This window comes from Letharia columbiana, assembly GCF_014066305.1.
Source record: "Letharia columbiana isolate WasteWater2 chromosome Unknown Sc0000036_s0, whole genome shotgun sequence".
In the NCBI taxonomy this organism is placed as follows: Eukaryota; Fungi; Ascomycota; class Lecanoromycetes; order Lecanorales; family Parmeliaceae; genus Letharia; species Letharia columbiana.
The window spans coordinates 140,269-153,220 of NW_023501080.1; the positions used below are offsets into that span (position 1 = coordinate 140,269).

Consider the following 12,952-nt stretch of genomic DNA (forward strand, 5'->3'; position numbering starts at 1 on the left):
GCTATGCCACCGGCAAGTGATAGATCACAATTTGACGAATCTCTCTGATCGGTCTTAGGATGGCTCACGGTGTGGGGCTGGCAGGCAACTCTCGCATCGGTGTACTACCTCGCAGGAGCCCAGATCCAGGGTTTGATCACTTTGACAACGCCTGCCTACAATCCTCATCCATGGCATACGGTTCTACTGTTTTGGGCGTCGATGGTATTCACTATATTTATGAACACCATCGTCGGACGCTTTCTGCCCAAGTTCGAAGCGTCAATTCTTATAATCCACATCCTAGGCTTCTTTGCCATTCTCCTCCCATTGGTGGTCTTGGGTTCGCATCAGGATGCTTCCGAGGTTTTCAAAACCTTTCTGAACACCGGAGATTGGCCTACACAAGGTCTCTCGTTCATGATAGGACTGATTGGGTCTGTCTATACTTTTACGGGTACGTAGCCAATCCGGCCTGCCAGAAAATTTAGAGGTATGCCTGACAAGGTGAACAGGCGCAGATGGGGCGATCCATGTATCACTACCCTTTCCCGGCGGGAGCCAGGGCTACTGGTAAGCTGACAAGATTGTAGATGTCGGAAGAAATCCAAGACGCCTCTGTTGTCGTGCCACGCTCAATCATGTTCACCATCTTCATCAATGGCACCTTGGCTTTCGGTATGTTGATAGCGACGCTCTTCAGCCTGACTGATGTTCAGGGCGCATTGACTACCCCCACCGGATACCCATATATGGAAATCCTGCTCCATGCCACTGGTTCCGTTGCCGGAGCTACGATCCTGGCTTCCATTCTAGTGGTCATGCAGTACTGCGCTAACGTGGGACTTCTCGCATCTGCTTCGCGCATGTGTTGGTCATTCGCGCGCGATCGCGGTCTACCCGGGTGGAAATGGCTGCAGCACGTCAGTATTCTCCCCACTGAATCACTCAGGGAGTTGCGAATGGATAACGCTGATGTGCGCAATCTGGATACTAGGTCGACGCACGCACTTCTCTCCCCATCCGGTCCATCCTCGTCACCACGTGTGTTTCATGTCTGCTTTCGCTCATCATCCTCGGGTCCTCAACCGCCTTCAACGATCTAGTCTCGCTCTCGGTGTCTGGGCTGCAGTCCTCATACCTCGTCGCAATCAGTCTTTTGCTATATCGACGCTACACCGGAGCGATACTTCCTCCCGCTTCGTCCGTCGGCTCTTCCGCGGTAGCGGATATAAGTGTCAGATGGGGTCCTTGGCATATACCGGGATACTGGGGTATCGTGAATAATACATACGCGTGCTGTTATTTGACCGTCGTGGTATTTTTTAGCTTTTGGCCAACCCAGAGGCCGGTCACGGCGGCAAATATGAACTACGCTGTCTTAATAACGGGGGCGATTGTTATCATCAGCCTGGTCTACTACCTCGTATGGGCGAGGAGAGTGTATACTGGACCGGTGGTCGAGGTCGCGTGAATCGGTGGAGGAAGCACCGGGTACGCACTTTTGTACAAATACTCAAGCTGGAAACAATTCTGTAGGATGGAAGTAGGCAGCGGCAACTCGGCGACGGGTCGTGAACGCAGATACAGTCGTGGATTATACAAAACGTTGAAAGCTACGGCGTCAAGCTCGAGGACACGCAGCCCTCATGTCGTCGTTCCTCATTTCGACTCCTTGACCACCCTGTCGAACTCCTTCAGATACTCATCCATTTCCTTTGCACCCTCCAGTGTAAAGTCTCTTCTCTTGCCCTCCAACACCACATATGGCACGGCGCTAGCATTACAATCTCGCAGTCAGCATTGCCTATCGGCAGGGTTTGATCGAGCCTTGGACCATGTTTCGAGAGTACGCACTCCCAAGATATGTCTCAAGGTTCAAGATTTGCTTCCAAAAGGGCGAAATACGGACTCGGAAAATACGTACTCGATGCCATTGCTCGCCTGCTCTCTAATCAGCAGCTTGGTCTCTGGCAGCGCTTCGTAATCATCTCCAACGAACGCCTCGGCCTTTGAACGCTCGACACCGCCGTCCAGAGCGGCTTGAAGCAGCGTGGTCGGCGCCGCGGGATGCGCTTCCTCTTCGAAGTACTGCCTGTACAGGGAATCGACGATCTTGTCTGCGGTCTCGGGTCCCATTTCCTCCTGGAAGTGTTGGATCAAGCGATGTGCGCTCAGGGTGTTGGCCACCATTCCGTGGAACTTGAAATCGATGCCGACGCCGACGCCGTAGGCGGACATCAGAGTAGTGTACTTCCTCATCTGCTCTTCGGAGTTGTTGTATTTTGTTGTCTTGTACCTGGATTGCGGTTTGAATGGGGGGATCGCTCTAGTCTGCAATGTAAAATAACGTACCACTCATACTTGTCCTCGCCTTGATTGCTAGCCTCTGGATAGAGCTGATAGGGAAAGTATTTGACCGTGAACTTTACATCTTCGGCTGAAGGAGAGGAGCGGAACTGCTTCAGAGCTGGATTGGCCGTGTTAGAGGCACAGACCAAACGCTCTTCCTTGAAACCTGCCAACAGAAAAGACGTGGATGGAACGGAAGACACAAGTCTTCTGGGCTTAGAGAGTAAAGAGTGAGCCATACCTATGTCAAGTCTAGTCAAAGCACAGATCATCAGCCCCGCTTCCGTCAGTAGTCGAGAGCAATGACCTTTTCTTCGCCAAGTATGTCCTAAGACAATGAGTCAACGTTGAAGTTCACACCGAGTACCACTACCAAACGACGCATTCATCAAAAAGCTCAACCCACCAGGGACATATGGTATCCAAGGTAAAGGATATCTGCGATTCATAGACCATCCTTGCGTTTCCTCCTAGCAAACGTGCCGAGAAGCTTCCGGATCACTCTGTATATTGGTCCCTCGACAATTCTTCAATAAATAACACTGATTTGATTTGATTTGATTTGATTCAATCGATGCCCGCCAGCATCACAAACAACAGTGAAAGCGAGGGAAGTGAATACAGGGGCTAAATATCCCACTATGATTGAACACAATCCCGCTTCCCCTCACCCCGGATCGCGGGCCGTTTTGGCTGGCCAGACCCACCGGCGCATGTCATCTTGCGCCGGATGCAACCGTGAGCCTCAGGTACCTGGCAGCTCGCGTAGATCTAGGTAGCGTTCAGATGCATGTGCAGGTGCAGGTGCAGGTGCAGGTGCATGTGCAGGTGCAGGTGCATAACGGAAAAATTGTATAGCGTAAATAGTGGCAGAGGCAGACGAAATCGACATTTCGTTTCGACCGCTTGATATCGTAGGGAGACTTCCAGACAGGTCTATGCTGGAAGGCTTGAGCGGCGGTGGGAGTCATGCTGTGATGGGCGCAGGGTCTGTAGATTGCTAGGGTACCTGTTCCGGAAAGACGTACGAGTTTCAAGAAGAATGGTGCAAGGAGTGAACGACGGGAGTGGAGAGCGGCTTGTCAACCTTTGGCTGGGACTAGCGCCGTGTGAATCTACTTACCCTCATGTGGTAGCAAAGGCTCTTCATCCACCCAACACCAACATTCTCTTTTCCCTTTCACTTCACTTCAAAGCATTCACTTGATACATACTTCCATATTCTACACTTCAAGTTTGGAAATCTCACCGCTCCACTCAATCACCTCCATCTTTTAACATCCAACTCAACTAATCCAATCCAATCCAACCCTCACACCAAATACAACCCACCATGCATCTCTCACCCATCCTCCCCCTCCTCCTCATCACCACCGCCGCTCCGGCAACCGCTCAAGTAATCTTGTACTCTACCCCCCACCCCTCCGCCCCCAAACCTCACCAAGCTAACCTCCCCCCCCAACAGCAACACCAGCACGTACCAATTCATCTGCCCCTCCACCCCACCCAACGCCGCCTACTGCGCCGGCCCATCCCTGACCTCCAACATCATCATCCGCTGCACCGGCACCTCGGGCCAAGCCGGCAACTGCAACGACAAGTAAGCACGCAACTTCCTTCCTTCCTTCCACCCCGGAGTGACTGACTCGGACCAAGTCTCGCCGGCGTGCCACCGCTCGGCGTCAAAGGGTTCGCACCGTGTAAGATGCTCCGATGGGGGGAATAAACCCCCCACTTGACCGAATCGACCGACTCACTCATCCACACAGGTGACGAATCCTCCCCCACGGCCGGTGACGCCGCCTGCTCCTACGGCGGGACCGTCTACCCGGACGGCGTCGGGCCCGGCTTTCCGGTTCCGGGCCCCGGCAGCAACAACAACACGGCCTTGACCACCACCGCTGCTAGCAACGTCAACGTCAGCCTATCAATAACATCGCCACATACCTCCCTCTCGACCTCAGCCTCCACTTCCACCTCCTACATCGCCCCTTCCATCCCACCAGCAGCATCTACCGCCCTCGCTAGCGCACGCTACCCCATTCCCATTCCCATTCCCATCTCACTCCTCGCAGCCAACGGCACCGGTACCGGTACCGTCGCAGCAGCGAGTGGGACCGGGACCGGGACCGCGCCACGCAACACGACGCATGGGTCGTCGGTGCCTGGGTTCACGGGGGCCGCCGCCGAGGGCAGGAGGACGAAGGCGCATCTGGGGGCCATGGTTGCGGCTGCGGTTGGGATGTTGGTGTTGGATTAAGCGGAACGGAAGGATACGAAACGAAACGGAACGGAAGTCCTACCTGCGGAGTTTGGCTCGAGAAAGCCAGCTGGCTGGCTAGGTAGGTAGGTATGCATGACGGGGCGATTGGACGGGATGCTTATGATTGCTTTCGATCTGCAGACGCGGAAAGCGGTGCTAGGATAGCGATGGAAGTGACGATGCTTCTTGCGATAAGCAGACCCCGGCCAGTCTTTTTCAATAGCAGCTTGCACATGCAGTCTTCAAAAGATTTCACTCACGCTTATCGAAAACGCATCACTGGCAACGTTGACTCTTTGTGGAAAATAAGCGCTGTTGATGCAATGCTAAACCTCCGACAGCCATGCGCAAAGAATCCGGTTGCTTCCACAAGGGTATATTGGGGTGTACAACACCCCGATGTAGAAGCGGAACGACGCCGTCAAAATCATGCATGAAACCCCAACAGCGTGCTCGGCACGGTACGGTTTCTCCCAAGAACGCCATTGGCTATATACATTTCCTGCTCTCTTCATCACTCATAACCATCTCAACTGACCCGGGACTGCTTCGTCGCCTGTTGCTGCTTAGTAACGATGTGTGGGATTCAGGGAAAAGGAGACGGGTAGAGGCAACTCACTAAACTCGCTGCAGCTGCAGCTGCAGCCGTCCCTAGGTCCACGCCTTTACTAGTCCCCATACTACGCGGCGTGCTTGCAACCCTCGGTAGGGCACTCCCTTGTACCGCAGCTCCATTCAGCGTCCTCTTCATGCCAACGCCGTTGCCGTTGGTTTGTGGCCCAGTCATAGCGGAAAGCCTCTTTGGAGCTGCCGCAGTGACGGCAGCTTTGATGGGTGATTGGCTATTGTTGACGCTAGTGTTGGTGATATCGCGGTTCCGGACAGCGGTGCCATTTTTGAAGCTGGTAGCGGGAGGCTCGGGCAGCGGGCGCGTGCTAGCTGGTGTTTGCGTTATGGAGTTGTAGCGTTTAATGGGCGAGGAGGTCTGCTGTGAGGGAGCCGTGCGAGGACGAGCGGTAGATTTCGTGGGTTTGCCGGTGATGAACTCGTGCTGTATAGCTTCGTCAGGTTTGAGGCGGCGATCAGGGTCCCACCGGAGGCAGCGAGTGATGAAGTCGAGAAAGGATTCATCTTCGCATTTGAGCGCCGCCTGGAGAGACTTGCTACTTGGGCGGCGGCGTTTGCCTTTTGTTGAGACAGTGAGACGTGGTTTGCCAAGAGAGTCAAAGAAAATCTTCTTGCGAGTCGACTTTTCGATTAGATGCTTTTCAGGCGGGCCAAAAACCTCCATTATGCAAGCTAATTGCTCTTGCTCGTTTTCGCCCGGAAAGATAGGGTAGCCCGTGAGGAGCTCGGCAAGAATACAGCCTAGTGACCACATGTCTATTGGCATGCCATATGTCATGCCCAGAATGACTTCAGGAGACCGGTAGAAACGAGATTGTATATAGGTATACACCTTCTCATTTTCAAGGCAGCTCGAGCCGAAGTCGATGACCTTGATTTCAGAGCGAGCAGGATGCGCCAGGAGCACATTCTCGGGCTTGAGGTCGCAATGGATGACTTTGTGACCTTTCAAAAGAATGAGACTGCTCAACAGTTGCTTGGCAAAGCGCCTGATGAGCTTTAATGAGAACCCTCTGAATTCGTGAGCCTTGATGAACTCGTAGAGGTTCATGCCTAGAAGCTCAGTCGAGATGCACAAATGGCCGCGGAAGTAGAAACTCTGCACGAAGTTGACCATGCTATGTTTGCTTTGGGGATCCTGGTGCGTGCATTAGTATTTGAAGAAAGGCGTTTAGCATCTAGTGGACTCACCCATTCTCGCAGCTTCTGCAGAATGTCGACCTCAACGAGCGCTTGTTGATGGAACCTCTTCTTGTTTCTTATGATCTTGATAGCCACCAGAACACCTGTCTTGTGATCTATGCAGCGCACGACTTGCCCAAAGCTGCCTTTGCCAAGGATGTCGACGATCTCATAACGGTAAGCTAGGTGATCACCATTCACGATATTGTAGTCTCCCCGATCATCGTCATATCCAAAATTGGCCACGTCGGCACTCAAGTCTCCGACATGCTTCTGAGCATCCTGTGTACCACAGAAATAGACATCCTTGTAGTCCACTATCTCGCCACGCTCGAATATGTTGAAATGCGCCATCCGCAGCGCTGAATGTGGCGATACTCTCTCCTTGGCAGTGGCCCTTCGCCTCAAACCATCGACCTCTTTAGCAGCCTTTTCCGTCTCTTTCCGTTTCGATGCCAATCTCCTCATTTCTTCTTCCGCCGACAAATCATCGCGGTCGAGCTGCATCTCCATGGTCTTGGCTTCACGCAAGAAATCCTTCAAACTCATAGAGTTGTGAATCGGCGCCCCTTCAAGAGCGGCCCGGGCTGTTCTCTTTGAATTAGCAGCAGGCGTCTCTGGAGGTCTGGGATCCTTCTGAGGAGTTTCAGCAGTATCCAAAATACTGCTCCTAGTCCGATCGTGTTGCATTTTGATGCTGGAATTAGACGTGTTCCTTGTGGCTCGCGATTGGATACTTTTCTGGCTCGGGCTAGGGCTAGGAAATAGTGAACCATTCCAGGTGGCAGAAGCAGGGAGTTTAGGCGGAGGCATGTCATCATGCTTCGGCGGCTTTGGTGGTATATCTGCATCTCTCTCTGCTGCTGTCTGCGCTTTCGAAGCGCTTCGCTTGCGTGTCAAGCTCAACTTGCGGCGGAGAGAGCTCCCAAAAGAAGTGGTGCCAGCATCAGTAGAGCTTGTGTTGTCCATGCTTGATGCATCATCCTTGGAGGCTTTTCTGGGTTTCTGCAAGCGTGGACCAGTCAATCGAATCGGCCTTGCATCGGCGCCGATATCGAAGGTATTCGATTTCTCAAGTCCATAGCCATATTCGCCACTTGATTTTGGTAGTGAAGAAGAGACGAAAGGGGACATGGCTGTACGGCTAGCAGACAAGGCGAAGGAGTCGGATGGCGTTGGAACGGTGGTACTCGAGCTACTGACGTCACGGTAAGAAAGGGCTTCGGGCCTCATGTTGTAATGAGAACTACTGCTTCGGATCTGTACTGGCATTGTCGCATTATCATCGTCGTGATAGCCTCTTGAGAAGCTAGCTTTAGATGCAGTCATTGGTGTGGTCGGTATTGCTTTAGCACCAACTTTAGGTGGTGGAGTCATGGTTCCCTTGTTCTTCGCAGCCGCTGTCGCATCATGCAGAGCTGCAATTTTTGAAGCAGTCGAAGTGCTCAACGGAAGAAGATTTAGTGGTGGCAGTCTCAGCGGTTGCAGGGTCCGTTTGTTTGCACTTTTTGTGTCAGGTGGTTTCCTTTCTGTTGCAGGCTCTGTTTCAACATTCGTAACCTGACTTTGTTGCAATTCTCGGTCATCTTTATTTCGTTCATGGACAGATTGTGGTGGTACCACACCAGGAGTAGAGGTGCTACTGTTGAGACTGCTGGCCTCGTGGCCCTGGCTTGACTTACGTGTAGCAAAGAAAGGTGTCTGATCATCTTCCGTCTTGGGAGACTCGTAGGCCTTCGGTATTGCTGGGACTGGCGGCACAGATTCCTCGTCGCCTACCGATGAATTATCGCCCCGCGTCTTAGGCGTAGGAAGCCGCGAGGTCAAAAGACTTTGGGACATACGATGGGAGCCGGAAGAGGCTAAACAAGAGTTGTAGCTCGTAGTCGACGAATTTGAGAGGCCTGAACTGTATGACTTACGGTTGGGGTCTGGAGTCGTTCGAGAGGAAGTTGGCGTTTCACTTTTGCGTGGTATCACAGGGGGCGACGGGTCAGGCTGAGGATCAGCCTGTGGAGTGGGTGGCGTATATGGCATTGGTGGTGGATTCGGCATCATGGACATCCTCTTCAATCTGCGCGCATCGGTCGGACTGACTGTGCGCGCTCCTAAGCCTGTGGCATGCGCACTGCCGGGCATCATGGAGACCCTCTTATTGCTTGACGATGGAGTGTTCGACAATTGGAAAGTTGGTCTCGCTGGTGATCTGGCAGTGCTGACTGGAGTTGACGGTGTCTGGTCTGGGGTACCACTGGGTGTAAAGAATTGTTCCTGTGCAGATACTTTACTTGCAGGCGGTTGCATCAATTTAGTCTTGTTGTACCGGCTTGGCTGGAAACTGCGCCCTTCGGAGACGTTTGGACTTGCTGCAGGTTCCGGACTATCGACAGCAATGCTCGCTTCTCCAAGACCAGCTTGCGCTAGACTCGGTCTTCGATGTGGATGTGTAGTTCCCTCAAAATTCATAAGGACGCCAGGACCAACAGATTTTCGAGGCGAGCGTGTTGCACCTTCACCAGTAGTTGTAGCTGGAAAATAAGTCTTGCGCCTAGCTCTTGCTACCGCCAGGCCGTTTGGAGGCGCCATGCTATCCGTCTCTGCAGTCTTTTGCCCTATTCGCTGTGTAGTACTGTTGTGTCGATGCAGCGATGAGCCGTTAAGGGCAATCCGAGAGCCAAAAGTCGAAGCGTCTGCTGTCTTGGCGGATCCAGGGACGCCAGGTCGTGGAGCCGTTAAAGCAGATCCATTCGCGTTAGCCGCCACGTCCTTTGAAGACCCACCGGGCGCCGGGAAAGAAGAAATGTCGGGCTCATCGGAGGCAATGCTAGAATGAAGGTCATCGAAGTTGATGGGCGGGAGGAAATCAAAGGATCCGGATGACTGCGAGGTATCCCGTTTGCTTGTAGTAGCCGTTGAGGCGAAGCTAAATCTTGAGGTATTGTTGATGGAGGATTGTCTGGAATGGGGCTCCTTTTGGGCATTGGACGCGATTGTCCGTTGCGGAGCTTGTGGGTTTGGAAGGCCGCTATGGGCCAGCCTGAGAATGTCAACGAGGATGCTCAAGCTCAGATTTGAAGGAGGACAGCCAGATTCTCATACCGCTTTGATGGAGATGCCTGTAGGGCGCTGGGTGCGTGCGAAGCTCTCTGCTCCCTGAACGTATGATCCTTAATTGAAGACTGCCTTCTTCTTGTTGCAGGTGTAGGAAACGGGTCAGGTCTGATGCCTGCTAAAGGTGTAGGCTCGGTTGGTCGCGAGGGTATCACACTGTTGGACGAGTCTTTCTGCAATCTCTTTGATGGACGTCCTTCACCTGATCTGCCTGTTAGCGGGCGGTTTCATGCGGGCAGGTGCAGCTACAGGCATGCCGCTGTTAAGCTTACCGCCAGAGCCGGACTCGGTTGTGCGGGGAGCATCCAGAGTCCTCGCTTGCACACTCGCTTGCACATTGTAAGTGTTCCAATTGGGACTGCTGACGTCCTCGACGTCGGCCATATTCTGCCCACCACTCAACGTGGTCTGTATAGCTAGGTGTCACCGGTGCCCTCGGCGGTCGGCAGGCCAGCTCCTCTCAAGTCAACCAGTCCAAAACGTGTCCGATCTCTTCAATATCGTATCAAACAGTCAAAAGACCAGGGGTTGGCCCATCATATTGTCATCATTCCCCCGTATTCTTTGGCGTTTGTGGACCACGCCTTTGAACCGAGGGTCTTGCGTCCAGACCCGAGTTGAGCTCATCCAAAGACTTATCCAGTGCGAGCAGGACAGTGAAAGCAATCCAGGGTTGCTTTTCAGCAGTAGTGATGTCGGCCTGTGGGATGATGAGAGGATCGCCAATTCAAGGAGCTTTTGCTGCAAGGATTTGTTACGCTTGCGGTTGCGGGATGAACAGGGGTACTCCCACGAATTAGAGTTCAGGGACCAGAATGCCTCGAAGACAAACACCTTTCAGCCTCCCCGAACATGTCAAACAGCTGTCTGAAGACTACATGACTCTGAGTCAAGACCATTCACACAGTAAAACACTCATATTTGCTATTTTGCCAATTGATTCACCGACAACTACCGCGATCGTTTCCATTTACCTTTCAACATTCCGAGACAGGACTTTGAACAATAACGCTTCCACATACTTGAAGTCGCCGTTTCCGCCCTGGGTTTTGCAGTGCATGTTCAGAAAAACTTTTTGTACTGAAAGCCCCTGTAATGGCTGACGTAGAAGAGAAAGAGAAGGCTGAGAAGCTCGCAGCAGCGAAGAAGAAGGTAAGTGTATACCGAACCTCTAGAAGCTCCTGTGCTGATCCATGGCCACTCTAGTACGAGCAATTGAGGAAACAAAAAGGGAAGGCCCAGAAGCCTAGTGGAATCAAGAAGAAAGATGATACTCAAGAAGTCAGAGAGGAAGCCGCCGCCCCGGGCACCACTGAGCAAGGAGAAGACACCCCAGAGCAGGATAAGTCTGGCACAGACGGCGGCAACGACGAATCATCAATGGCTCTCCCGGATACCACGGATGCAGCGCTGTTGGATAAGGTAACGGATGATGCACCCGAAACACCTGCTCAAAACCTGGCCCATAACCGGCAGCCCTCTTTGAGCATTCAGTCGAAGATGCGATCTTCATCATTCCGCCGACAATCTTTATCACAAGGACCTTTGTCCCCCAGCGCGAATGGGACAAAGTCGCCCGAACTTCCAACTTTGACTTCAGACGGTGATTCCATCAACTCAATATACCGCAAACAAGCAGCACGACTTGATGAGCTTGAGAAAGAGAATCGACGACTAGCAAAAGAGGCGCAGGAAAATGAGAAGAGATGGAGGAAAACGGAGGACGAGCTTGAGGAGCTACGTGAGGCAAGCGGAGATGTCGCACAGCTCAAGGCTCGAGCGGAAAAAGCAGATGCTCAGGTCGAGGACTTCAATAAGGTGGTATGTCTACGCGTCGATTGAATTTATTGTCTGCACGAAAGCTAAGTCTAATTACAGAAGCAAGAAAACACGTCCCTCCAGCGCCAGAACTCCCAACTCCAATCCCAGTCCTCCAAGCGCCATGTCTCTTCTCCAAGCGTAGTCGCGACTTCCTCGAGCCCTGTGTCCTCTCTCCAAACACAACTCGACAGCAAGAGCTCCACCATTGAATCCATGGAAATGGAGATCTCCAATCTCCGCTCGCAGCTCGACAAGTCCGCATCTTCGACAAACACACACTCGGAGCAGGTCTTGGCCCTGGAAGAGAAGCTGGAGCGGGCAGAGCGGGCAGCTGGCGCTGCGCAACGGGAGTTATCAGATGTGAAGAAGAGCCTGGAGCGAGCGAGCGAGAAAGCCGTAAAGGAGGGTGGCGAGCGGACGTCTAATGAGACCAAAATACGAAGCCTAGGGCGTGAAGCGGAGGAGTCAAAGAGAAATGCCGAAGAGTCATTACAAAGAGTCGATACATTGGAGAAAAAGCTCGCGGCGTTGACAAACCTCCACAAAGACTCGGACGGTCGACGCCAAGCCGGCGAGCGAGAGCGTGAAAGGCTAGAGAAAGAAGCAAGCGAAATGCGACGGCGGCTAGCGGGTCTTGAGAACGAGAACCTGCGCCTTCGAGAGGAGAGAGAAAGGGCACGAAAGAGGGAAGCAAGCGGTGCAGATGACGAAGGCGTCGACGAGCTCGAAGATGAAGAAAGGAGACGGCTGGAAGGCAAGGTTCGAAGTCTCGAGGGCGAGGTCTATGACCTGCGCAGAGGCGTCTGGCGAGAGAAACGAAGAGAGCTCGGTAGTGTAGACGGTGACGACGGTCCTGCCAGCCCAGGGTCAAGATTTGATGATGTCGACCTCAGTGGTGGGACGCCATCATATCGCAGACAGAGTACGGCTGGTCCGAGAGGTTCAAGCTTCCAAACCGTGCTCAGTAGTGGGTTCAGCGCTTTGACCGGCGGAGCAGCAAGGGATAGTCTGGAAACCTTTGAGGACGAGGATGAGTTTGATGAGGACGCGTTTAGGCTAGCGCAAGAAGAGGAGGCGCGGAAGAGGGTGGAGAGAGTGAGGGAGGTGAAGAGAGGGTTGAAGGATTGGGAGGGTTGGAGAATGGATATTGTGGATGTCAGGGCCGGAGGTGGTGGAGCTGGGGATATTTTTGACATTTGAAGTGAGGTTGTGTGGGTACAGAACTTCGAGCTTGGATGCAAAGATGTCTTGGAATGACCGTTCCTGAATTAAGACATTGTAAATACAAATACCGAACAGATGTGCATGTCCTATTCAAGTGTTCGCTGCGATAGATGAAACGCACGGGTGCCTAGCGATTGCCCCTACCCATACAGAAATATGGGGTTGAACAAAGCAAAAGCAAAACATTATCATAAGATGCTCGAAGAGAAGGCAAGGCAACTACTACCCCTAGGATGCTTTATGCCTCTCCAAAGTGGTCCTCGCTTCGCTACTCTGTAAGTGGGTTCACAGCGGGGAGTGGAAGAGATCAAGCCAGAACACGTACTCGACGTGTGCGCTCGATCAATTTGATGTACGATGCTCTTATCAAGACGTGTAAACACTCGATCATAC

General features: G+C 52.7%; 5 protein-coding genes across 5 annotated transcripts; 3 read left to right on the forward strand and 2 right to left on the reverse strand.

Moving 5' to 3' along the window:
• Positions 1–219: 219 nt before the first annotated feature.
• Positions 220–1,453, forward strand: HO173_008971 (uncharacterized protein; the record flags this gene model as incomplete). The annotated part of the gene is made up of 4 exons (XM_037310867.1): positions 220–436; positions 495–514; positions 573–902; positions 977–1,453. 4 exons carry the CDS (start codon positions 220–222, stop codon positions 1,451–1,453), a joined length of 1,044 nt encoding a protein of 347 aa, XP_037162183.1.
• A 188-nt stretch (positions 1,454–1,641) lies between these two features.
• HO173_008972 (uncharacterized protein) lies at positions 1,642–2,787 on the reverse strand (the record flags this gene model as incomplete). Its single annotated transcript, XM_037310868.1, has 6 exons — positions 1,642–1,756; positions 1,907–2,278; positions 2,335–2,449; positions 2,573–2,583; positions 2,639–2,659; positions 2,738–2,787. 6 exons carry the CDS (start codon positions 2,785–2,787, stop codon positions 1,642–1,644), a joined length of 684 nt encoding a protein of 227 aa, XP_037162184.1.
• Positions 2,788–3,664: 877 nt separating this feature from the next.
• On the forward strand, positions 3,665–4,591 carry HO173_008973 (uncharacterized protein; the record flags this gene model as incomplete). The annotated part of the gene is made up of 4 exons (XM_037310869.1): positions 3,665–3,735; positions 3,797–3,931; positions 3,988–4,031; positions 4,101–4,591. 4 exons carry the CDS (start codon positions 3,665–3,667, stop codon positions 4,589–4,591), a joined length of 741 nt encoding a protein of 246 aa, XP_037162185.1.
• A 532-nt stretch (positions 4,592–5,123) lies between these two features.
• Positions 5,124–9,898, reverse strand: HO173_008974 (uncharacterized protein; the record flags this gene model as incomplete). The annotated part of the gene is made up of 5 exons (XM_037310870.1): positions 5,124–5,150; positions 5,214–6,359; positions 6,413–9,440; positions 9,503–9,716; positions 9,787–9,898. The coding sequence occupies 5 exons, from the start codon at positions 9,896–9,898 to the stop codon at positions 5,124–5,126; spliced, it is 4,527 nt and encodes a 1,508-aa protein (XP_037162186.1).
• A 711-nt stretch (positions 9,899–10,609) lies between these two features.
• On the forward strand, positions 10,610–12,535 carry HO173_008975 (uncharacterized protein; the record flags this gene model as incomplete). The annotated part of the gene is made up of 3 exons (XM_037310871.1): positions 10,610–10,666; positions 10,721–11,335; positions 11,393–12,535. The coding sequence occupies 3 exons, from the start codon at positions 10,610–10,612 to the stop codon at positions 12,533–12,535; spliced, it is 1,815 nt and encodes a 604-aa protein (XP_037162187.1).
• Positions 12,536–12,952: the final 417 nt, after the last annotated feature.